Source organism: Phyllostomus hastatus, unplaced genomic scaffold (assembly GCF_019186645.2).
Source record: "Phyllostomus hastatus isolate PE091 unplaced genomic scaffold, TTU_PhHast_1.1 phas_contig_524, whole genome shotgun sequence".
NCBI lineage: Eukaryota > Metazoa > Chordata > Mammalia > Chiroptera > Phyllostomidae > Phyllostomus > Phyllostomus hastatus.
The window spans coordinates 5,073,211-5,100,112 of NW_025333900.1; the positions used below are offsets into that span (position 1 = coordinate 5,073,211).

General features: G+C 42.1%; 1 protein-coding gene and 1 non-coding gene across 2 annotated transcripts; both read left to right on the forward strand.

Moving 5' to 3' along the window:
- The first annotated feature begins 238 nt into the window (after positions 1-238).
- LOC123824053 (myosin regulatory light chain interacting protein) lies at positions 239-19,442 on the forward strand. Its single transcript, XM_045847173.1, has 7 exons — positions 239-552; positions 1,690-1,880; positions 12,790-12,975; positions 14,242-14,439; positions 14,919-15,083; positions 15,918-16,338; positions 17,942-19,442. The coding sequence occupies exons 1-7, from the start codon at positions 466-468 to the stop codon at positions 18,029-18,031; spliced, it is 1,338 nt and encodes a 445-aa protein (XP_045703129.1). The 5' UTR covers positions 239-465; the 3' UTR covers positions 18,032-19,442.
- Positions 19,443-23,713: 4,271 nt separating this feature from the next.
- On the forward strand, positions 23,714-23,816 carry LOC123824089. The gene has a single exon (XR_006786651.1). It is a non-coding gene; the product is annotated as a U6 spliceosomal RNA (small nuclear RNA).
- The last annotated feature ends 3,086 nt before the right edge of the window (positions 23,817-26,902 follow it).

The following is a 26,902-nucleotide window of genomic DNA, read 5'->3' on the forward strand; positions in this document are numbered from 1 at the left end:
TTAGGGGCCTCCCTCCTGCCGCAGTACTCCAGCGGCCGCAAGCTGCCACCTCCTTCGGCGGCCCAAGGGACTCGGAGGGCGCTGGGAGGTGGGGCCGAGGTTGAGTGGGTACCACTATTGGCTGGCAGGGCGGCGGAGGCGGTGCAGAGCCTCCTTGATTGGCGGGGACCCCAACCGGAGGGGGAGGGGCCGCTATATCTGTGGAGTCTCTGTCGCGGCTCTGGCAGTCGGGCTGGTGGAGTGCGGCGCCGTCGCGGAGAGTGAGAAATTCTGCAGGCGGGCTGGCCGGGAAGGGGGTGGCGGGAGGGCGCGGCGCCCGCCCAGTTGTAGGACAGGGGTCTGCAGGGCAGCAGCCTCCTGGGTGCCAGCCTCGCCGAGCCCGGAACTGGGTCTGATTGGTGGCAAGGCAACAGCCCCGCGCACACCAAAGAGGAGGCGGCTGTAGCGGCCCCAGCGGCCCCAGCCATGCTGTGCTATGTGACGAGGCCGGACGCGGTGCTGATGGAGGTGGAGGTGGAAGCGAAAGCCAACGGCGAGGACTGTCTCAACCAGGTGAGGATGAGGGGCCAAGCGGGGACCCGGTCGATCCCCCAGGGCGGAGGGGCCTCGTGGCAATGTCAGGCGCTAGGGCGCGCCACTTGGCAGGGACTAGGAGGAGCTGCGGTGGCAGCCGAGGGGAGCGCGGCCCCGGGCAGCTCGCCCCAGGCACCCGGCGGGCGCACCCTCCTCCACGCGGGCATGGGGTGCGCGGCCTCTGTGCCGGCGCTCCCGGAATGCGTGGGGGTGGGGGTGCGGGGGACGAGTGCAGCGGCGGCTGGCTGGCCACCCAGCCACCCAGCCCCGCACTTTTCCCGGAAGAAGGCGGTCCAGCACACCTGCTGCAGGTGTGTGCAAGATCCCAGTCTTGTCACCGCGGGGCCTGACAATGACAACTGCGTCTCAGGATGAGGTGTCTGGAAGCGGCTTCTTGTCCTGGGTTGCTCGGCAGACAAGCCGAGCCCTTGTCTCTGGCTGCTTCTCAGATGGACCATTCACCTGAATCTCCGAATTTGAGGAGGATCAGAGGGTTTTGGCCATCTACTCCTGTTGTCTTTAAGCATGCAGCGTTTCCTTAAGAGTGAGGGATGGTTCCGAACAGTGGAACAGTGGTATGGCAGACAGCAGATTTGATCTCAAGTGAAACGCTGTGCCCCTAAACCCCTTGGACCTGAAATGTTTGGAAAATCTCTTAACAAAGCTTGGCTGACACTTGTGGCATGTTTCCTCATTTTTTTTTTTTTTTTAGTCCAGATGTTTAAAATTGTCCAGACACTAAGATGCCAAATCAGCTGTGTTGATTATGCTGGTGGAGGGAATCCTGGTGATTGGAATAAGAAGGAAAATACCCTGAGATTACCCTTCTCAGCTTTTCCGGAAGGGTACTTTTGAGGACTCCTTGTTCTTAACTGCCATTGGCTGTAGACATTTAATGTCATAGGTATTAAAGCAAGGACAAGCTTCTATACTTCACCTAGTGGTTTAGCATCACTGGAGCCTTAGAACTTTGTTCTTCCAGTTTACAACAGTAATTGTAACACTGATGAACTTGGTAAAAACTAGGCAGGAATCTTAGGCTCACATGGAGTCATCAGATTTGCTTTGACTACATGGACCATTTTGCTCATCCAGGCTGCTTTTTTTTTTTTTTAGGTGTGCAGGCGATTGGGAATTATAGAAGTTGATTATTTTGGACTGCAGTTTACGGGTAGCAAAGGTGAGAGTTTATGGCTAAATCTGAGAAACCGGATCTCCCAGCAGATGGATGGGCTAGCCCCTTACCGGCTTAAACTGAGAGTCAAGTTCTTCGTGGAGCCTCATCTCATCTTACAGGAGCAGACTAGGTAAAGTGATGCTAAAATAAACCAATGTCAAATAAAACTTGGTTCCATTGCACTTTCCCAGAGATGTTCATTCACAGGCAAATTTGTCTGATACAGAATTGGTTCATAACTTAGAAGTTTTCCATGTCATGGTCCTTTTATTGAGATGAAGAGGGAGCTATATAGTTGGCATGAGGTACATTTTGCAACTCTTCTTGTGTTTTTTCTTTTCTTTATACCCAATGAGAGAGCAGGGTTGAATTCTTACAAACACTTGAGATTAGTGCCACATCAGAGAGAGGGAGAGGGAGAGACAGAGAGAGAGAGAACAAACTCAGGAGACTTCCAGATAGCAGCATCTAATGCCCGAGATTAACCTCTGCCTCAGCGGTGTTACTATAGGTCATTGTAGACTGTTCTGACAGAAAGCAGGAAGCAGTTCCTCTTGGATTACTTAAATTTGGTCAATTTCTTCAACCTAGTGTCAGATTACAGTGCGATTTAATGCCAAGTTTTAAAAGTTTTTAAATATCTGGAAAACTTAGTAAGGCAATTCTTTTAAGGCCAGTATAACTGAACTCCAACCCACTGGTATGTTACACAGGAGTCTTGAGTTTAGATTGTTGCCTTCTAGAAAACCAACAATAGTGGTAAATACCCAGAGCATGTGGTTTCCTCTTTCAAACTGAAAATGGTTTCTCCTTTGGACTGATGGTAATACTTTTCTGAAGGATGAGCCACACTAGGAAACCAGTGTTTAATATTTATTGCTGAAATGCAAGAGACCTAAATTGTACAGTGCCATGTCAAAAAGAAAGGAGAGAGGAGGGGGGAGGAAGGAAGGAAGGAAGGAAAGAAGGAGGGGAGGGAGGGAGGGGGAAAAAACCACAACTAATTCTAAACGCAGCAAACTTCAGGTCTAAGTTCTAATGTTTTTCATAACCCTTTAACCCTTTGGCTTGGAAGTTTGCAATGCTCATGAAAAATGTGAGTGTGAAAATTCTGAGTAATGATGATTGAACAGTATACTTCAAGGGTATTTAACATGTCACTTTTTTGTTTATTTACCCAAGGACTGATAGAAACATATTTTGAAATACTGCTCATTTGAATTCCGAATCTCTGCTTTACCTTGTTAGAGAGCTTTAGAGTGAGAGAAATGTTCAATTTTGTTTCTGAAGTAACTGGTATATTGAATTCTTAGTGCTCCTAAAAACATCTTGCAAAATAACCAAGTGATTGCATGATTTGGGGGTTCTGTTGTTGTTTTTACTTAAAGCTGATTTGTGAAAACTTCCACTTTTCACTTCAGTGTGATAACAACTGTCAGTCAAGTAAGAGAAAAAGTGTATGTAAAAAACAATAGATTGCTATTTTCATTGTATACTTTTATCATGATTTTATAATCATGATTTCAAGGCCTCCAGATGCAAATCTATTTTGATGACACAGATTTATTTTTAAATCTGCAGAAGTCTGGAGGAGCGAATTCATCATTCAAACAATGACTGGTTATAATAGTATAATACATTTGTATAATGAATGCTTACAGGCTTTAAAGTGTACTATAAGATGGTCTTTACCTGAGCTTTCTTATAATTGAGTTAATAACTATTATCAAATCTATTTTAGTCATGCAAGAAATAGAGACATTTTGTGAATTAGAATTAGAATCAAATTTTCTACTTTATTGATTCAATTGACTTGACTCTTGAGATTCTTGCCTAATGGCACTCAGAGAATGCACATACCTAGTTAGACGAGGTAATTTTAATTGATTTTAGATCCTTTTGAAATCTTATTGAAAAATTAGTATGATCTAAGCTCTTGACTAACTTTTAAAATACTGGTGAATTTTAGTTGTTTTTTTGGTGTTGTCTGAAACACAGAATTTTAAGAAAATGCCACCTACATTTTATATAGCATTCTGCCTTAATTATATAAAATTATTTGTAATTAACATTTGTACATTTTAATTAGGATCAAAGGTTATATTGCATCCAGTTTAGTTATACAATCAGCATTGTTTTTATGTGCTTAATACTGTAAGAATAAAATACTTATTTCCCCTAAAGTTATGTTAGCAAGATAAAACTGGTTGATAAACTTACTGATGTTTAATTATTCATTAAAACCATTTATGTAAAATGGCACAGAAGTAAAATACATGTGTTTATGTAGTGAGTAAACTCAGCTTTACCAGTCCAGTAATGGGAGGTGATTGTTTACTCTCTTTAAGTCCAGTCATAAGGGCACATTTGGTGTACCAACGGTGTCTGGACTGTTTATTAAGTGGTGCTGAAATATCCTGGCTGAGTTGTCCTCCGTGGACAATTAAAGTAGCCTGCTCACAGCAGAGCTGGCCTAACCAGGGGCCAATTAATATATCAATATTACTTTGCATCAGACTAGGGAGGCTGCTATGAGAATGCAAGGCAGGAAAGCCTGTTTGTAACAGGAGGGTACTGGGATTGAGGCAGAAGCCCAGCATTCTAGGTCCAGCTCTGCCACCCAGTACCAGTGTATGCAGAGTTCGAAGACTGAACCAGCCCTTTATCTCAACTGAAACCCTGGGACACAATTGTCTCTAGAATCTCTTCTATCAGTAGATTTTTTTTTCCTTTGCTTCTGCTTCCTCTCTATAAGATTTTCCTTAATACATTTCTCTGCAGACAGAAAAAAATGTATCAAGTGTCTTCTTAGATTAGTATGTAGAGTTAATTGGTCTCTGATTTGGTCTAATTTTAGATTGGGTTCTTTACTCAGATTATTATGTTTGCTCTTGAATGGAGGTCTGAAAAGTAACCAGAGAGTCTGGTTTTTAGACTCAGCTGGCACATTTCAGACATGGAAGCAGCAGGTATTTCCAGCAGATGTTTACCATAATATGGATTCCAAAAGTGAAACTAATGTACTCTGGAAGTAGGTCTGAAATAACGATCTTTGAATTCTTGTGTTTCAAAAATTCTCAGGTATTCACAGCAATTCAGACCAGATTTTGTCAACATTTTCAAAACCAGAGATTAGGGAATTATATGCTTCATCTTCAGAGATGGTAATTATACCATTCACTGTCAATAAAATGTATTTCTTCTGAGTGTACCACATTTTAGACCAGCTCTGCTGTCTTTGCTAGGGGCACTCCTGCTTTGCCAGAATCCTGTTTATGGCCAGTGCCAGAATTCTCTTTCCCAAAAAACAACCCCAACACAAGGACTTGGCTAGGACTGAATAAATATTTATGGAAATGCTGTACTCCTGAACATTGAATTTCATCAAGATTTCAGTGATGTGAGCAGTGACGAGGGACTTGTCCCTGTTTAAATTCTGTCATCCTTCAGACCTCAGCTCAGCCACCTCTCCTCAGGAAAGCCATTGCTAGGCCTGCTTAGGAGACTAAACTCTCCCAAGACAGGCGTAACATTCTTTTGTAGAATTTAATGAGCGTATACTGCATTTGCTGATCTGACAATGTGTTTACTGTCAGCCACTCGAATCATCTAAATTGCATGAAACAGGGAGCAGATCCACATTGTATCCCCAGAGTCTAGCAAGTGCCTGGTACATAAACGGTCATTGAATCCATGAGCCAAGGACTTGGAAATACATAAAACAGGTTAACTGATACAGATGATGTGCGTTGTCTTACAGAAATTGAAATGTTTTGCCAGTTTGCTTCTATAAACTGAAAAGTTTGAAGCTATGGAAAAGAAATCTCACCATTGAAACATATTTTGTAGTGACTATTCTCTGTTAAGAAATTGCTCAGTGCTTAGCATTCATTTGCTGCTTTCACTCTTTCCACACCACCTCTGGAGCATTTGTTTATTGTTTTGTTTTGTTTGTTCCCAAACACAGAATAGGCTCCAGAAAAGTAAATATGGTAAAAAAGATGTATAATTTTGCCAAAGAAAATACTCAATATTTTCTGAATTCTAATTTCTCTATTTTTATTTTTGCTTAGAATACAGGATGTTTGTGTTATTATTGATATATATTTATTTTGGGCACTGATCTCCCATCTGGGTGCCTTCAGTCTCTATGAATTTCTGATATTTAGTATTCATGTGAAATCTCCAAAGACCGCTGAGGAATTGATTTTTATGTAACGAAAATAAACTTCGAACCTTGACCATATAATTTTTAAATACAATGTGAAGACTTAGATGGCAGTTAGCATCAGACTCAGGGTGACCAGGGTGCCTAGCCCCCGTGGGACCAGGTGTGTTTATTCTTTACTTGTGTTCTACTGCAGCCGGATGTCAGACTTGTCCTGGACCTGGTAGCACTCCCCACTAATTTAGATGGTTAAGAAAGAGATTGTAGCTAACACTTTTAAACCATAGGAGTCCCCGGATTGTTGTTTGCAAGAACAGGTACCTATGATGAGTAATCATATTCTTTAGAAGTGCAGATGTTATGCTTCCAAGTAATAGTACCCTTCTGGTGTAGGTTGTAATCACTTTTGAAGTTGGGGATGTCCTTCCCATTCCTGCTTTTCTCCACCTCCAGATCATTTAACTTCTCGGAACCTGAGGAGGAGTAAATTCGTTAGTAATTATCAACAGTTTACTGTACTTGTCTTACCACATTTTTATCCATTTTTGATCCCTCTGTCTATGAGTCTTTTGGTGCTTTCTATTTGGTTAAAATAAATTGGGTGTAGGTACTCTTTCCCCTAAATACTTCAGTACTTCTGTGTGGATGTCATTAACTAGAACTCAATATTTGCCTACAGTTCTTTTTTTCTTTTGATATAAAATTTACACATGATGAAATGCACACATTCTAATTATACCATTTAATGGGTTCTTGACAAATGGGTGTGCCCATTTAAACAAAACCCTTATCAAGATTTAGAACCTTACCATCTCTCCAGAAAGTTTCCTCGTGCCCTTCTGTGGTCAGCCCCTGCCCTCCTTCCCCACCCTCACCCACCCCACTGCACAACCAGGGTTATATGCTTTTCCAGCATAGATTAGTTATGCCTGTTGTCCTTTATGTAGATAGACTCATGCTGTGCATACTTTTGTGTCTGCCGTCTTTTGTTCATCGTAAATTTTTTGAGACGTCACATTGTGTATATATCAGTGGCTTGTTCCTGTTTATTGCTGGGTAGTATTCTGTCGTGGATACCGTCCAGCAGTATCCATCTCAGCTGTGGATGCTCGTCGAAACGTGCTAAAAACATACACAGAGACAACCAGGTCCTGTGGGGGAATAGGAACAGAAGGGCCACTCCTCACATGGGGAGTGCCTTTGGCCACCCTCTCTCCTGGGGGGTGCCATGGCCACTCCCTCTCATGGGGAATACTCAAGCAGATTTTTATTGAGAAAACAGGCTTAGTTTGTGGATTCACAGTCTGGCAGACAAGATCAAAAGATGTAGGTGACTTACAAAGGTGCAGACAGAACTCCTGCTGTGAATCTGAGCAAGGTTTGTGGTCTTTAACATATGAAAGAGGTACAGGTTCCAAAAGTTTCCTGCCTGTGCTTTTAAATTCCAAGATAACATCCTCCAGCAAACAGATCACACAGGATCTTGCATATTCTATGTCCCAGGCCTGATTACCCTGAGGGTCCACTGTCTCTAGTCTGGGCTGTTTGGCCCCTGCAGCCCTGAGAAGACAGAGGCAGCCAGGAGACTTGGATTTCTCACATCCAAGAGCAAAGACTCGGGCTTTGACAAAGCCAAAGGGAGCAGGGGTTGATGTCGATCACCCCTTCATTTCCACAGCCCCTTCTCTCAGGGCATTCCCACGTGATCGCATCTGTCTTACGTTCATTCTCTCTCTTAGAGAATTGTTACCCATCATTGACTGCCGATCATGCCAGGGAAATAAGTTTTGACTCCTTCAGTGGCTCCTGGTCCGGAGGTCTTTCACTCAGCCTAAGTCATGGGTGGTTTCAGCTTCCTGAGACCAGGCAGGGCGGTCCCCAACAGTATTCTATGATGTGAACATACTTTTATTTGTTCATCCATGCGCCCACTGATGAAGACCTGTTTTCCAGCTATTATGAGTAAAACTGCTATGAACATTGAAGCACAAGTCTTTTTGGTAGACATGTGTTTTTATTTCTCTTGCATGCATACTTAAGGCTGGAATAGCTGGGTCATAGAGGAGGCAACCGCTTAGTTGTATCAGTAACTCCAGACCTTTTCCCAAAGCCCTTTTACCACCCTGTACTTCCACCAAGAACATCTGAGAGTTCAGTTCCTCCACACCCCTGCCAGCCTCCAGTTTTAATTTGTATGTCTCTCTTGACTAATAATATAAAACCTTGCTCTGGCTCAGCTGATTGGAGGGTCGTCCCATACACTAGAAGTTTTCAGGTTTGATTCCCAGTCAGAGCACATACCTACGTTGTGGATTCGATCCCCATTGGGGCACATACCGGAGGCAACTGATTGATGTTTCTCTTTCACATTGATGTTTCTCTCAAATCTATAAACATATCTTCAGGCGAGGATTTTAAAAAAAGTGTGAACACTTTTTCATGTGTTACTGGCTTTTGTACATCATCTTTTGTGAAGTATCATTGATAGCTACAAGTCATTTTCATTGAGTGGTTGCATTTATTTTTGAGCTTTACAAATTCTTTGCATGCACCAGTTATTTGTCAGATACGTGTTTTGTAATACTGTATTTTCTCCAGTAGCTTACCTGTTTTCTTGATGCCTTTCGATGAGTAGAATTTTTTAATTTTGATAAAGTCTAATTTGTCCATTTTTTCTTGTACAGTTTTTGCTGACTGTGTCCTGAGAAACCTTTGCCTCCCCCATGCCATGAAGATACTCTCCTCTGTTTCACTTTAAAAGCACTGTGATTCCAGCTATAATCCATCTTGAAATGATTTTTGTTTCCCTGGAACTTAAGATACAGAACAAAAAACTCTCACAGCAGTTCTGTTTTGACTTGATGGCGTTAAAGTATAACTTGGCAGGCTTGGGTTTAAAGTCAGCTGATGTGGTAAATGACTCACTGGACTGAGGCAGGCATACTCTTGGTCTCGGTGGGGGTCTCACTAGGTGAGGGGCAAACCAGTCACTATTATTAAGGGATTGCCTGGTTTGGTCCTGTCTTTTGGGGGAGAAATACAATTCAATTATTGAGACTAGAGAGTTTCTAAAAATAGCTATTTAGCCATTTTAAAGATGTTTTAGGTTAGTTACTTAAATTTTGAGTTGGATGGTGTAGGTAGATAAGGTGGATATAGTTGTTTTACATTTGTGTCACAAAAGCTCTTTAAAATAATGTGACTGCAGAGATACCTGGAGGGCAGTAATTGAGAGTAACCATCCATGAGAAGCAGAGAAACCACTCCCGATTGGTTTGTAGAAAGTTCTACTTTGGTTTTTAGATGGTTTCTTTATGAGTCAAGCCAGTGTTTAGAGGAAAGTTCTCTGATTATAATTCATAAAAGATAAATGACTCAATTCCTTAAAGCTATGAAAAGAAATTAATTTTTAGAATAGAGGAAATTTGAAGTACTTTGACACAGAAATGTATTAAGAATATGTGATTCTTTTTTTAATTAAAATTTGGCATATTCTTATATCCACTTTATTTTTTAATCTTACATAATGCTATAGCAAGTATGAATTCATTTGCACCCATGATGCAAAGATGTAAGTTAGCCAGAATGTTTCACTTTGGCCTCCAAAATGTGAACCATATATATAAAATATCCACTTTCTTGGTAACTGGGTAAAATTTGAAGAATCATGAATTATAAGATGTAACCAGGAGAATGTTTAGGAAATGCCCTTTGAACTTGTATGTGTAGGACACATTCATAGACATTTGCTTCAGACAAAGAAAACAGTTTTTTTCAAAGACTTTCATTGTCTTTGTGATTCTAGCATGGAGTCTAATATTGAATTAGAAATGTCAACCACTTTTAATGTTTAATAAAAATAAAATAAAAACAATTCACTGCAAACATGACTTCTTTAACCACATCTACTTGTTATTGATATTATTGGTAACTTTTTATCCACTTTACAAAAAAAAGGAAGGAGGGAAATCCATGAGCCAGATAGTTACAGACCAGATGGTTCGAGAGAAAACTAATAGGAGAAAAGACTTGATTCAAAGCCATCCCTAACTATTGAGCCATGGCTGGATGCTTTGTTGGAAATGTGTCTCTGTCCTCTGCCCTCCTCCCTCTTGGAAAGAGAACATTAAATAGAGTCTGCTGATGGCTCGTCACAGCTGGTGACCTTTGCTATCACTGTTCCATTGTGCTGTCCTCCTGCAGAGCATAAAGTGGTCACCCCAAAGGCAGTTCGTGGCAGGAATTATTTTGATAGGATTTGTTACTTCACACCAAAAGGCTGTAAGTTTCATCTGAAAAGGAATGATCAGACTTGCTGGCCCTGTAACCCCAGCGTGGGGCTTGGCTCAGAGGGAGTGCACACGAAATATTTGTTGACTTGAAATGAAAGGGTTGCTTTGTAGCCCTTGAAACTAAAAAATGCGGGAAAGTTTATGTCAACAGTAAGGAGGAGAGTTCTGATCACAGGGTAATGATTGCTGTCCAGCCTAGAATGTGGAGTATGTAGAAAGGGCTGGTTGTCCCCACCCCCTATTTAATTCTGACCCACATGCCAGAAGAGGATCTGCATCACTCTCGGGCCGCTGACACCTGTTAACATTTAGTTACTACTGCTTTGCCTTTGCTTTTGGCAGCTGTCTCTTCAGAAGTAGGCATGGATAGCTTAGAAAAAGAAATTGGATAGATTTTGAAACTCTGGCAAACTATACTTACTCTTCAATAGAGCAGAAACTAGCCTCTAACTTGCTACATGTAAAAAGCTTAAAAGACACATTCACATAAGCAGTAATTAAGTTGATAAGAGTTAGCCTGTGGTGATACCCTTACAGCCTTTCAGCACATAATTTCTTCTTTAATGTAAGCATATATTCAGGTTTCATTTCTACTGATATCTCCCCTGATGAACACAGAGACAGAGACACCTTAACCAAGGTGAAGTGCACTGCACGGGCTGAGGCGGGGCTGCTGTCCCAACATGGTGTGGGACTGCTGGGTCTCAGTCCTCAGATAGCTATTTTAAAACAAGTTATTTTGTGGTTATTTCTTTGCCCCAGTAGGGACCCCCTTCTCAGTTTAGCAGTATGTCAGAAATACTTTAAAGACTAGCAGATGTTTGGGTTAATAAAAACCACGCTTATCTTCTTTCATTGCTATTATGCATTCTTATTGTGCTTTCTTCATAGGGACTTTGAATAAAGGAAAAAAACTGTAGTATTTGGCAGAGTTTGATCATTTTAAACATTTCTCTATCATTACAGAAGGCAGGAAACATTACATTTAAGCAGTTCTTAAAAGGAGATTAATGGCTCTTGTCAGCCTGACAACTCTCAACAGAGCCCTTCCCTGTGCTTCCAGTCTCACTTTCTTCTTCTTTTCGTACCTTTCTCGTGCTGCCCCCTACCTGCAACGGCAAACACAGACTGGTCTATGAGTAAAGGCAGTGTCGAGGGCTGGAGGTGGGTGTCCAGTGGAAGTGGGGAGCAGATCTTTATGTGCACTGTTCAGAACAGTGTTCAGAGCTTTACCAGTGGTCGTAACTCATCAGTCAATGGAAGGAGTATTGTGGCATTTGAGCACGCTTGAGAGGCTATTCCCAGTCATCAGAGGAAGGTTAGCTTTATACATTTGCTAGAGACAAATCTTATATCCTAGGCCAGTCTGCTTATGGATATTTATATGCTCTCTTGAGACCATTTAGTAAATGTGGAATATACTATTATTGTATACAATCAGGACAGTCAAATTGACTGAAACTAAGGTGAGACTGAGTGTAAACAGACACTTTGCAGTTTTACTTACACTTACAGAGCTCTCTGATGTTAGATGCTCTTAAGAGGTACATGGTAGAATGTGTCAAATACCATAATAGAAGAATAAGTAGTTTGCATGTGATATAGATGGAATGGCAGCCAAATGAGGAGACAGAAAGAATGGCCTTCAGGACAGAAGGATCAGGGAATTGTTCCTTTTCCCGGGCATGGTGGTTGGAGGGAATGGCAGGGGGTATGGGGCCAGAGGGTGGAGAAGCCTGGTTCCTGCTGACAGCGTGCTTTCTCGGAAACAGTGGGATGGATCCCTTGAAGGATTTTAGGCAAAGAAAAGGCAAGTACATCCCAGAAGCTTAGAAAGTGGATCAGCACAGAGTCCAGAAGAGAGGTTGGCGTAGACACAGAGGATAATGTGAATTCTGTGACAGTTTAGAGATGCAAGTAGGGCAGAGGAGGTTAAAGTGGGAGGAATAGAGCTGGAGGAATTCAAGAGTTTTCAGAAATAGAAAGTAGGTAGAGATAAGAATAATAGTCAAAAGTGAGTTTATTGGGAAAAACAGCAAACCAGACTGCGATTTCCATGGGGAGATAGAGCAGGTTGGGAAGACAGGGAGTTTGGTTGTGGGTGAACTAAAATTGGGACACTGGAAAACATCTATCCCAGTGCAGAACTCGACAGGCAGTTGGACATTTGAATCCAGTTCCTAGGAGAGAAGTTTGGGCTAAAAGAGATTTGGGGGTCATTTGAATAAAGCTGAGGGTGTTAAGATATTAATTCCATGTCAAGATAAAGTTTTTTCTGATTATAATTATTTCTTTTAAAAATTATAATGCAGAAATTTGGGTGTAATGATTTCACATTTTGTAACTTAAATGTTACTGAACTTAGATCTGTTTTTGTTTGGGTCACACTTTTTATTCCAGAGAAACTGAGTGCTTAGCCTTCCTTTGCCAGCATACTCATTATAGAAAAGGTTCTTGAAGCATTTTGAGAGTGGCCCCTAAAATTTCCTTACTTAAAAGGAATTGTGAAAATGCTAAGTGGGTTGAGTTTGATATCAAGTTAGCTCCTAGCATAACCTCATTTTTGCATTGCTTTGCAGGCACATCTTTTTCTTGCATATCAAGGAGGCCCTCCTGGCCGGCCACCTCCAGTGCTCCCCAGAGCAGGCGGTGGAACTCAGCGCCCTCCTGGCCCAGACCAAGTTCGGAGACTACAATCAGAACACTGCCAAGTACAGCTATGAGGAGCTATGTGCAAAGGAGCTCTCCACTGCAGCTTTGAACAGGTGAACCCGCAGTTAAGGCTAATGTTTACACCCATAGATCTAGCAAATTGATATGAATTTCCAGGAGGAAGTGAACCTATGATACATATAGATAATTCATGAGGTTAAGACTAGGCCATTGCCCACTTTAACCAACTTTTGAAAGATTCTTAGCCTTTTTTTTAAGAACCTCTAAACACAGCATATAATCCACACAAATAAATGCCATTATACAGAATGCTATATAATGGGAATTATAAGAATCTGTGACCTTTTACGAGTGCAAGTCTCCTGACATCAAAAAGTCTACCATGTATACTGGAATGTTCTTCATCCCAGCGAGGATTAAACCAAGAAACCTAACACAGGTGTCTTAGTTATCTGTTCCTCAGTAACGAATTACCTCGAAACTTAGTGGCTTAAAACAGCAAACGTCCTCTCACAGTTCTGTGGGTCAGGAGTCAGGCTTGCTGGGTTCTCAGGCTCAGGACCTTTCCTGAGGCTGCTGTCAAGCTGTTGGTGGAGCTCAGTCTCGACCGAAGGCTCACCTGAGACCCACATCCAGGCTGACACCTGCGCCTTGTTGGCAGGCCTCGTTCCCTCGCCACGTGGGCCTCTCCTTGGAGCTTTGTCATTACGTGGTGGCTGGCTTTCCCCAGCACAAGTCAGAGCAAGAGAGAACACCAAGATGGAAGTCAGAATCCTTCCATGACTTAATTTCAGAAGCAAGTGACACCCCATCATTCTGCCGTTTTCTGTTCATTAGAAGCAAGTCATTAATCCAGTCCGCACTCAAATGAGGGACATTTCCAAGGGGGAGAGCACCGGGAGGTGGGGGCCTTTAAGGACTAGATTAGAGGGTATCCACCACAACAGATAAATAAATCATTTTTTTTCAGTTGCAAATGATCTAATCAATCCCTTATAATGCTGTGTTTTAATGAAACTTATAAAGTAAATGTAGACAAATAGGTGAGAAGTTTGTACATATAAATTTCTTACATGTATTCTTAGAGATTTTCATAATTCTTTCAATTTGCCCTCATCCAGTATCCCCAGTAGTTTTTCTACTGAATATTTAATAGTCATGCCCTTCCGTATGTCTTAGCAGTATTTTACTGTAAGTTTTCTAAATGAATGAAACTTCAGTAATATGTAGCTTTCAGTTATTGTGATTCATAAATGACAGTGTCGGTAAAATTCACTAGTGAAAATGATGGAGATGTATTTGTAAAGGCTGCATAAGCCAGTCTCTCTGTCCACCTCTGCCTCTATGGTGTCCTACAGCATCATTGCGAAGCATAAGGAGTTGGAGGGGACCAGCCAGGCTTCCGCTGAATACCAGGTCCTACAGATTATGTCAGCGATGGAAAACTACGGCATAGAGTGGCATTCCGTGAGGGACAGCGAAGGGCAGAGACTCCTTATAGGAGTGGGACCCGAAGGAATCTCAATTTGTAAAGATGACTTCAGCCCAATTAACAGGTAACCCAAGTCTTACATTTTTTTAGATCTACATATGTGTATACTTTCATAACTCTGATCATGAAAATAGGAAATGGAACAGGATTTACTGAACAGTCGTCGTTTAGGGATGCAGTTTCAGTAAGGATTACATATGCTCATTTTATTCAGGCTTCCATAACCATTTAATTTTTAAAAAATACTAACTAAAAAGTTTTGCTATGGCAGCCTTACTATTTTTTCAGAGAAGTAGTTCACTGCCATGAGAATCTCATTCTCACCTGTACACACATGCACATACCCCTGAAAATTTGCTCCCACACTTCCATCCACTGACCCACGATTGCTCTTCAGTGTGCCTTCATCACCAGACAGCACAGTGCTTCAGGGAGCATCTGGCTTCATTGCCAGTCCCGAGCACGTGAGAATCCAGTACAGGTGCACACAGGATGACAAACCTCTCCTCTGGGCTTACTGACCTTTCTCTTCCTGCCTTTCAGGATAGCTTACCCTGTAGTGCAGATGGCCACCCAGTCAGGAAAGAATGTGTACTTGACCATCACCAAGGAGTCTGGGAACAGCATCGTGCTCCTGTTTAAGATGATCAGCACCAGGGCAGCCAGCGGGCTCTACCGAGCGATCACGGAGACGCACGCTTTCTACAGGCACGTGTTGCTGGTAACCTTAGCGTCCGTCCACAGCTCTAAGGTTTTTAGGTGACAAAGGGGCTCCTACAGTTAGTTTCTGGCATTGTTGTGTCAGTAAATCCTGTACCGAATTTAAGAAATTGGCTGCTTTGGAAACACTTCATTTCTACTGTAGCTGTGGAGTCCCTAACAGCTTTGTCCTGCTTACCCCACAGGAAGTGCGTGGGCCGAGCTGCAGGCACCCTCCCCGCTGACCTCTCCCTACCTCCGCACAACACCTCCTCTCCCAAAGATGGCACCTCCTGCCCTCGCCCAGCTCCTGGGAGGGCTGCTATCCTGAATCTCACTACATCCTAAGGATTTTTTAATAATGGTTTTGATGCTCTCCTTTCAGAAGGTGATTTAAAGTAGAGCTGTGGTTTTGTGTAAATATTTGGAAAATTAAAGCTAAGAAATTTCATTGGCAGACAGCCTTAACCTTTTTTATGCTAAAATAGACACTCAAATTGTGGAGCAGAATGGAAAGTTTGTAGAAATATTTAACATAAAACCAAGACTTCAAAGAAAAATTTATTTTTCTTGCCACAAGCCGCTTTGGACTGTGGCTCATGTTGCTGCAGCCCAAGGGGCACATTCCCTGTCTCTGAAGTTTATTGCTGCTTTATCAGAGAATCATTGAAATTTTTAACACACATAAACCTGGAAGAATATATTTACTTTCAAGCATGCAAATAAGAGTATCAAATGTCTGCTGACACAAATATTCTCATTCACAGCAGTGTTGGAAGGACTGAATCTCAGGAATAGGTGGGCTTGTCTGTACTAAGGTGGCTGTTCAACCCCTCCCTGTAGGTGTGACACAGTGACCAGTGCCGTCATGATGCAGTACAGTCGAGACTTGAAGGGCCACTTGGCATCTCTGTTTCTGAATGAAAACATTAACCTGGGTAAGAAGTATGTCTTCGATATTAAGAGAACTGCGAAGGAGGTGTATGACCATGCCAGGAGGGCTCTGTACAATGCCGGCGTCGTGGACCTCGTCTCGAGAAGCGACCATAGCCTTCCCAACTCGCCGCTGAAGTCCTCTGAGGGCGGCATGAACTGCAGGAGCTGCCAGGGCCTGAGCTGCCAGCAGACCCGTGTGCTGCAGGAGAAGCTGCGCAAGCTGAAGGAGGCCATGCTGTGCATGCTATGCTGCGGAGAGGAGATCAACTCGGCCTTCTGCCCCTGCGGGCACACGGTGTGCTGTGAGAGTTGTGCTGCCCAGCTCCAGGTGAGGGGTGTCTGCTGGCTCTTTCCCTGGAAGCCTTACCTACCCACTCCCTTCATAGGGAGCTCCTGCTCCCTGCCAGGTGCTGGCTTGCTAATGCACAAACCAAGGATGTCCACCTGCACCTGGGTGGGTCTTTGTATTTGTATTTGGTGACTTGAAAGGTATGGCCCTTTTGAAACATTTTAGACTAGTGTTCTATTTTTCACAATATAATTGCTCTAAACCCTAAACCCTAAACTTCTTTCAAGTGCTGGAAGTAAGGCTTAGATTCACCAGGTTAATGCATCTAGTTAGCAGCTGAGCCGAGGATATAATCCCAGCCTCCTGAGGGCTGGTCTAAGACTTCCTCTTCCATCTCATTTTGCTTCCTGTTTGCTGACACTTGAGAGGATGGTCTTTACATAAAGTACAGGGTCCCATCCAGCAGAAGTAAGGCCTCTTGTGTGTGGTTGGTAGGGTAATAGTATGGGTGTATTAATTTATAGTTTTAATTTGAATATTTCACCTAAAATGTCATACGGTGTGCTTGAGTGTGATATTGTTAGGCTACAGAATTATATACTTAATGATTTTGTAATAAAAGATTTTGTAATAAAAAAGGGGCATTATTTATACTGGACCCTGTACTTGAGAAAGAATATTTAGAGTTTAGTTAATTCTCAATTATCCATGGATAGCTTATTTACTCTGTGATTATTTGTAATTAATTTATTTTTATTAATACATTTGCCTCTACAGTCCCCTTGGAGTAGCTCTTAGTTAGCAAGTCAAACTCATTTTAATATTATTACCCAAAAAATATACTGTGAAAATAATGTGAAAATATATCACATCATATATAGTATTTTTTTCCTTTCTTGTACTTACATTTCCTCTTAATAATTGAATAACTTCTTCAATTCATCTTCATTTCCCAGAACTGTTTGCTAAGTTTCACTATGGTTTTATATAAAACTAGCCCTAAATAACATCTAGTCCTTCAGAAAGTGCTAGTTTCAGCTGGTTTTAGAGCTACATAATGAGCCAACAGAATGCCTGTGTCCTCCCTCAGAGTAGATCACGCTGCTATGACATGTTACTTCCCCACAGGTGGTCATGGGTTTGTCTTTTTCTGCCCTTGTGGCTAAGGAGGGGCCATGCTTACCGAGCAGCCCGTGACTAGGAGCAGACCCACACTCGCTGGCCACGTGGTGTCAGGCCAGTAATGGTGGCCTGGGTCATCCCCTGATCAGCACACACAGTCTCTGGAAGAACATCTCGCATCACTGCCACAGGGCTGTAACCTGCCCATGTGGGGACCACAGCCTCATTGCATGGCAAGACATCTTCAGGACACTCATTATGCCTTGTTTAGCATTTGACAAAAAACCTAATTCATTTCCTTCAGTTTATCCTTTTTTATAATATTTGCTTTTAATCCCTTGTAAAGTGTGAACTTTCAAACAGGTTAGGAAGCAAAGATCTCTACCAATTGAAAGCCAGAAATAACCATGACCACGACTTACTTAGAAAACGGAATGCAGAGTGTAATAGGTACCACAGGTGAACACTGGTGAGACAGTTGAAGGTGTCCTCACAGGCACTGTTGGCTTCTCTCTTGCAGTCGTGTCCCGTGTGCAGGTCGCGGGTGGAACACGTTCAGCACGTCTATCTTCCAACTCACACCAGTCTTCTCAACCTGACCATCATCTGATCTGCTGTGCACTTATTGGACAGGCTGTGTTTCCATGAACTACACTATTATAAACTGTGAAATGATAGATTGTGGAGAAAATAAGTACTCCAACACCCATCTACCATGCAACATTTTAAAAGAAGGAAGAAGAGAAAGAATACAACACTCCTCACCACCAAAACATGCCATCAGCACTGCCAGTGGTGGGGACCAGGGTGAGCTCGGGACACTGACACATTCCTTGGACGTTCATTCTTCTTATGATAAGTAAAGGAATAAGTAAGATGTCTGATGTCATTAGGTGGTGCCATAGCCAAAAAGTGGGTACCTTTTAGGAAGTGATGTTGTAAGTCTCCATAATGTAGTCTAAGGTAAGCTTCCTACCTGCAGCCAGTTGTGGAAGAATTGGTTTGAAGAATTTTCTTGGTTTATTTTTGGTTTTGTTTTTGTTTTTGTTTTTGTTTTGGTACGGTCACGGAGCTCTGAACATTTTTAATAGGAAAATTTTTCTTAAAGGGACATTTTAATGACATTTCTGTTTTTATAACTTGTTCAAGAATGATTGGAAGGCAAACAGATTTCAAAATCAATTCTGTGACTTTTAGACACTTTGACAAAGTTGTCTGATTTAAACTGGTCTGGGTGGTGGAAAACAAGTAACTCCGTGCAGTGACTTCCTGTTCCTTTCCCACCCTTTCCTTACCCCAAGCCTTTCAACTGTAAAAAGCTACTAATTTGGTTAAAAGATTTTGGTGGAGTAATCAGCACTCCTTGGGCCTCTTGAGTTGGTGGAATGTTTTATTTTAAGATTGAAAAGGGAGCATGTTCCTTGGGAAGGGAGAGTGATGCTCACTGAGGAAGCTCCATGGTATGCAACCAAGGGCGGCGCTTCAGTCCCCGCAACACTTGGCCCCAGCTGCACCCAGTGGGGTCGCTTTTGCTTGAGCCATCAAGCCTTGTACAGCCTTATTATAGGTACCTAGATATTGTATGCTTTTTTTGGTAAATGCTTAAATATTAACTTTTGGTCGTACCCTCTCTATGTCTTAAGAGGGGTTTCAGGTTTTTTGTTTCTATATTCTTAATCATGTTTTCCACTCCCACTTGGGCATTTTGGATATTGGTCAGCTTGTGGGTTTTCTAGGACTTCGGGAAACCTAGATGACTGTATTGGGTGCAATACTAGCTAACTAAAAGCTAGAAAGCTACACTGTCACTTTACTGAGATTTCTGAGTATACTTTTCATATTGCCTTAATGTAGCAGTAATGTGTTTATGCATTTGTTTCTTTGCACAGACATTTTGTCAGATATTAAAACTCTACTTTTTTATGGCACATATTAGCATATAAGCCTTTATTCCAAAAGGTATTTATTTTTTCACTTGTAAAAAATAATGTTTCCACATAAAGAACTCTGTTATATCCTAAGAGGACTTCTGTCTTTTATATTCAGGAGAATAAAGACTTTAAAGCAAATGCAGGTGTTCTTATCATCACACTTATTGTCATTTAAGCCCGTTTAATTTATATAAAAGAAAAAAAGCATTGATAATAGCATAGTTGGTGTTTAATTTGATCCTACATGGGAAATTTAAAAGTATTTAAGGTATTGGCCCTAATTGAGGAGAATAGCCATCCAGTTATTCACTCTTCTATATTTTTCTGGTTATAGGATTGGAGTGTAAGTGAAAACAAGGTAATATATATAAAAAGATGAAAAATAAAATTAGGGAAATGACTGGGAAGTATTGGAGAAGGAAGGAAGTGATGAAGTTGGAAGTTTAACAATTTAAACCCAGGTGATTCTGCTAGTTAGTTGCCTGGTCAGGAAAGGTAAGTGCTTGTCCAGGTCCTAGCAGTAGTGGTCTCAGGCTACTACAGAATCTGTTCTATATAGGCTGTGGGACTATGTTCTGTAGGACGACTAGCTTGCTGCTGCTAGGACCTAACTGCTCTAAGCATGCCAGTGTGTGCTCATTTGTATTGTTCAGGAAATGCTTTGTGGAGTAGAGAACATTATGTATAATATAGGTAACTGATAATTATCTGTCGCAGTTGAAGGAAGCAAATTTCAATTGCTACAGAAGTTTAGGTTAGTACAATTATTTCAAGAAAATAATTTAAAAAAATTGAAAGACAGGGATTTATTCTCTACTTTTCCTATACCTAAGTCAATCCTCCCTCATTTGGAATTAATTCATTTGTTTCTAGGAATTAATTCATAATGTTTATTCAATGCATGTATTGAGCACCTACTGTTATTATTGAGTGCTAGATATTGAACAATCGTCAAGACATGAATGATATGAATAGTACATGATGCCGGTATCATGTGCTCAGCCTGTGACATACACTGTTTTCTCTATATGGAGAAATTAAATAATATTCAAAATCATAGAACAGTAGCACTGGGGAGATCCAGAGTAGTGTGTAAGTTTCAAAATGCTAGCCAGGTTGATGGCTAGCCAACAAATGGGTAAGATAACACATTGCGCACTGCACTAGACCACGGACACCTTAAGCTCAGTGGCTAACATGAAAACAATCACATTACAAAGCAGTGTAATAGAACAATAAGGAAGTGCCATGGAGGCACAGAAGACAGTGATTAGTTCTGCTTATAGGGTGCTTCACAAAGGAGCTCTGATCTGAGCTGAGCCCTGACACTGCAGTTGGATTTTATCAGGTGGAAAAAGAAAGTGTATGGTACAGGCAGCATTAGAATGCAGTTTCTGCTGTCAATGAAGTGGTAAGATATTAGACTGAAGAACATGGTTAGAGTTAGAGTCATGGAGGGCTTTGAATTTCAGGTTTAATTTGGACTTGGTCCTCCGCTGTCTGCAGAACAAGGAACTGGGACGGGAGAGTAGCAATCAGATCTGGTTGTTGCTCAAAGAATTCTTACCACAGAGGAAATGATATACAAAAGCAGGAAGAGAACAGAGAGCACTCAATCTTGGTCACTGATGGACATGAAAAGAATGAGACAGATGAAAAGACTTCGGAGGTGCCATCAGTATTTACTGAGATAAACGAGTTATATAAAAAGTCTCTTTCTAGCTTGGAATAGATAGTCTTTGATAGAAGGATGAACAGAGAGGAGCAAGCTGTGGGAGTAAGAAGGAAATTGAATTTGGTTTTGGCCATGATGCGTTTGAATGCTTGGTAACCGGCAAACCTGGAGACAGTTGAAAACATGGGATGGAACCTCCAGAGGATGATAAATGTAAAGAGAAGCATTTGGTGGCTTTTACATTTAATTGATATTTGAAGACATGACAGAATAAGTCATCTGTAGGAGAGCATTAAAGTGGGAGAATAAAAGCTGATGCTGGAAACCTGAAGTGACCTACATGTAAAGTGGACAGTAAAATGATCAAGGAGTCTGAAAAGGAATAAAGGATAAGAAAAACCAAGAGACTGGAAGCTACCCCAGGAGACAGCTTCCAATGGGCAGGTCAGCTGTGCCAAAGACTGCAGCAGAGCCAAAGAGCTGGAGTACCGAGGAAGGGCCACAGATGTGGCAATATTAGGGTGTCCTAGGTTCTAAGAAAGAGTGGGTACATTATGAGAAGTGAGGGGATTGCAGTGAACTGAGTACAAAAGTGAGACAAGGTTGTGGAAGTGATGAATGGGGGGCAGCATGGGTTTGGTGAGGAGGTGGAATAAATCAAGACTGTACTATAGGAGGAGGCAGGGTCAAGAGAAGTGTTTTGGTTTCGTATTTTGAGGGTGTGGGTGGGTGTAGAGGAGAAGGCCATGGAGAGGGTGAGTCAGAAAGTACAGCAGAGAGGAATAAGGGGAGAATCTGAACCTTTGGAACTCTGGAGAGACTGAAGCCTCAAGAGGCTATCCTGCCAAAAGGCACAATTTATGGTGCTAAAGGCATTCTTTCATCTTTTTATTAAGGGCTGTAAAAATCAGTGCTGACGCTAGGAATGTTTTCCCCCACCCTACCCCATCCCAGCAGGTCTATTCTGTATTTACTCTGTCACAAATGGGAGCTCAGATGCAATGCTGCCAAAGTCCAGGGTCATCCCTTCCCTCTCCCGTTAAACACTGTGGATCAGAAGCCCCACGGGTGACCACTCTTGTGTAAAACATGAACTTTTCCAAGAAAAACATGAGAGAAATACCCTGAGAACAGAAGTGGGCAAATTTCCAAAGACAGGCATGGGGGGAAATGCGTGCACAGGTCGCTGCAAGTCTGCCTGAGGAAGGAGGGCTGCAAAGGCTGCTGGGTGCGGAGAGAGCACAGCGTCAACCATGCAGGCCTAAGTTTTCAATATAGTTTCACCAAGCAATGAAAAAAGAGGCCTAGATGGAGTTGGAGCACAGTCAGAAGTTAAGACAAACTGCAGCCATTTTAGTCTTTCTCATTGTGTACCACATTTAGCGCCTTCTCACAGAAATCCTAAAACATTGCAAATTCTATTCATATTTGCAGAATCTTATTGAAATGAGTTTGTTCAGAACAAGATATTAAGGAGTTAGCCCTACACCTTTTAAAAACAAAACTATGTCAGGACCACACAAATTACACAGATTTAACATACCTGCTAGTTGCTTAAAGAAAATATTCACTTCAAGCAAAAAGCTTGACATCTGTTATTCATAGAGCTTGTGCTGGTGCTAAGAGGAAGAAAGAACTCAAAGGCGTGAGTAAGCTTTCCATCAAGGAGCGATTCTTCTAGTTGAGAAGTTTGAAACAAAAATATAACTAGTTCTGAGACCAAAAAGAATATACGCATATGTGTATACGAATGTGAATACAGACGTGTATTACATATACATTACAGATGATACATATATAATATGTATGTATATATGTATCCTTATAATTTTCTGTCATAGACCCTGTTCATAAGTATTTAGAGAATGTGAGGTAAGGAGATCACTGGATTACGTGAATTCGGGCAGGCTTCTGGAAGTAGACAAGTTGTTCTCCGTCTTGAAGTAAGTACAGAGTTTGGACTGGCGAGAAGAAAACAAAGTGTGGTCATGTGGAAGAGCCTACAGGTGAGCAAAGTACACAAGAGAAAGTAGGGAAAGAAAGTAGAGCTGGTTCATAGAGACCTGACTGCTGCCATAAAGGTTTTGAGTTTGATTTGATGAGTATGTAAAGCTATAGTAAGGTCTTTTTTCATGTTAATTCCCTCAGTTTTTAATTCATTAATTATGATTTATTTCTATTTTTCCATATTATTCATTATTTAATTTTATTCATTATTCATGGTTTATTAACCAGCAAATGTTTATTAAGTGCCAACTGTGTATCAGGCCCTGTATTAGGGCTGTAGTAGTGGTTCTCAAGCAGGGGCAATTTTGTCCCCCAGAGGCATGGGCAGTGCCTGAACACTGTTTTGACCTATCGCACTGAGGGTGGAGGCTTGGGATGATGTTGAGCATCCTACAACGCACAAGGCAGGCCTAACTGCAATGATATTCTCCAGCCTGCAATGTCAATGCACTGCTCTTGGGAAGTCCTGGACTAGCGGGTGCAGTTTTGCAAGAGTAAGTCCCTGCCTTCCCTATATGACTAGGAAGGGTGACACTGTGAACTCATATTGCAGTGGATCACACAACGAAGTTGGTCCTGGCTACAATGGAAGGGCAGAAAAGATGCCATTAACTTTGCTTGGGGCTGGAAAAAATTCTGGAATAAAGTCTCATTGGTACTAACTGCTGAAAGCTGAGTCGGGCTCGTTTCGGCAGCACCTATACTAAAATTGGAATGATGCAAAGATTCTCAGGGCCCTGTGCGAGGAGGACATGCAAATTCATGAAGCGTTCCATAGTTTTGTACCTAAGTTTAGATAGAATAAGATGGGTAAGAAGCCATAGGGCTAACTGTATGTGGATGGCTTTAATGCTGCATTTTTAAAAAGAAAATAATAATATGGGGAAAAAATAGAAAAAGATGAGTCAATGCTTACCTAGATAGGAAAAGTGGGTGAAAGAAAGGGGCTCAAAATGTCGAGTACTGGGGACCAGTGGGCAGTTTGGCACAGTGGAATACAGGGTAGGCAGTGAGGTGAGTCGAGGAGCAATGGTGAGAGACGAAGACGGGCCCAGGGGGGCCACATCAAGGAGGCGCTAAGGGCCCTGCCATCTCCAGCGCAGCCCCACTGAAAAAGAAGGCCAATGTCCACACAGGTGATGAAAGGGACTCTAGAAACGGCTGTTCATGGTCTGCTTGTGTGTAGATTTTATTTCTTCCTCTGGGCTCTGGTAATCCTGTGTCCTTTGAGTTTCTAGTAAAGTTAACAGCAAAATAAAACCCTTGCTAATAATTTATTCTAGAGATGAGAGTTGTCAGATAATCATTCAGAATTTAAAATCTCATCTCAGTATTTCTTTAGATGAGGAAAATGGCAAGAAATATATAGCAGAGCTTATTAGTAACATTTTATACGCTTTTTCCCCTAAATGGTTAGAACATGCCGCCCTTCCCTGCTCTTTACATCAGCATTTCTGTAGTTAAAGCTGTCTGTTTTTCAGTTCTAAACCCTAGGAGGACTTTCCCCCATGAATTTAACATGACCGGGGAAACGCCCCAGCATACAACTTTGCTACAAACTATCTGACTGAGACTAGGCTTCTTAAAGGGACAAAAAATGAATCACTGCCTTTTTGTAGCTTAAAATGTGGTTACATTTCTCCTTCACCACCAATTTCATGATTACTTATAATGGAAATAAGCCAGCTTTATAAAATGATTGCATGCAACAAATGTCCTTGAGTTCAAAACCAGAGGCTGCTGCTGCTACGGGCCAGGAGAGAGTGAGGGGTAGAGGGGGGAGACAAGCTACCGTATCGAAGCTTCTCCGAAGCTTCACACATTCGGCTCAATGCCCATAGGTGGGGGCTGTGTGCGACACCCCTAGAGTCATCAGTGCCTTCTGAAATGGCACGCAAGCCCAAGTCCCTGCAATGTACAGCCACGACTCTCCCGAGTCTGCGGTACTCCATAAGCTCTATAACAGCAACTACCACTTACACAAATGAACCAATTATCGTGGGAAAGGAAAAAGTGTAGGAAGGTATGCCCCACACTCTAGTCTGTGGGAGCCATGAGCCTCACGCCCACTTCAGAAATTGGTTCTAGAAAGCTTCTTCCCTCTTCATATCACCGCTGTTTGAAAGTTCTTTTTCCTTTTGAGAAGAAGCCATGCTTCCCCTTTCCCCTCTGGTATTTAACTTGAGTTCACACACAGCACTGTTAGAAAAGTAACTACAGGCCCAAAGTGATGTCATTTGTGCTAAGCCCCACATTAATAAACTAACTAATGAAGACTTAACAGCAGTTGCAGCCTCCACCAGGAATGTCGCCTTCACTGAGTCAATCTGGACTGAACCTGGTCAGCACTAGTAAGGCACTCTGCCTGACAGACCCCACCCGTTCTTGAAGGAAGATGGTCTTGCCTGAAATAATCCACTCCTCTCTAGAAACTCTCTTCTTTCCTCCCCTTCTGCCTATAAAATTTTCCATTTTGTACAGCTCCTCTGAGCTCCTTCCTGTTTGCTAGATGGAATGCTGCCCAATTCATGAATCACTGAATAAAGCCAATTAAATGTTCAAAATTACTCAGTTGCATTTTGTTTTATAACAGTACATAGGGATCTTTGTTAGGGTCCCTTAGCACCAGTGTTAATAAAGGTCCAACACTAGCTACTGGGCTGTTCTAATGGCTTTACAGGAATTAACTCATTTTATCCTCACGTGGAAGAAAAGGGGCCACATAGTAACCTGACAAGCTCAGGGGAGGCCTGCATGGCATCCTTACAAACTCAGAGACCTAAAGTAACCACAAAGGATGGTCTGAAATTAAAGCTTTAACTAAAAAGAATTCATGGCCTGTAGTCATGTCCTATGGGAGTATTTTTCTCTAAGAAAAGTCAGTCTTCACCTTAACTGAGCCTGCCTGTTGTCTTTTTGCATCTGGCACAACATACCTGATAAACATATCTTTGCCATAATAAAGGAATTTACTTTTGCCCAGGCACCTCAAAGCACAGTCACTGCACCAGAGCAGAGACCTTGAATGCCCTCATTGTTATTGTTATCATATTCACTGTTGACTGTTCACTATCCTGGACCCGCTGTGTAAAAGAAGTGTGTCTATCATTTTACCTCTTTTCTAATTCCAGAGGTTTCCCTGCTTCGCTTTTCCCTGCCTCCCTAATCTGTCACCAGTGGACTTCACGTAGCCCCCTTACGCCTTCTCCTTTGACTGTAATGTGTAAAGTAGAGGGCAAAACTGCCATTTTCCAGACCATTTCTCAATCTTTTGAGATTTTGCTTCCCAGCAATTGTTGCCAGTTTGACCCAAATAAACTCACAAACGCTCTCTCCAGGTCTGAGTGTTTCTCGAGTTGATGCTGACGCTCACCAGGGCCCAGGACTAAGGTGCTCTTAGTGGCTGTGTTTATAGATGAGGACCTCAAGCACAGAAAAATGACGTGACTTCTCAAAATCTCAGAGCTAGAAAGAGGGAGAGCTAGGGGTCCAACTGTGACATTGTGATTTATAATAAGACCTATGTATTTGGTCTTTGTCCTGTTTTTGTCGCAGAGCTCCTAAAACCCTTGGAATTGTCTAAGTGATGAGAGTAGTAAAGGCATCTTTTGTTACGTTAATGAGCGACTGTGGACAGAACCCAAGGATGGGGGCTGGTGCCTGGAGAACCAACCACGTGATTAGATGGTTGAAACTTTCAGCTCCACCCCCAACCTCCAGGGAGAACAGAGGGGCTGAAGGTTGAATTAATAGTTCATCAATCATGTCTATGCAATGAAGCTCCCATGAATCCCTACAGGGAGGGGGTTCGACACATGGAGGTGATGGGAGAGTGGCACCCTGAGAGAACATGGGGCCTCCGTGCCCT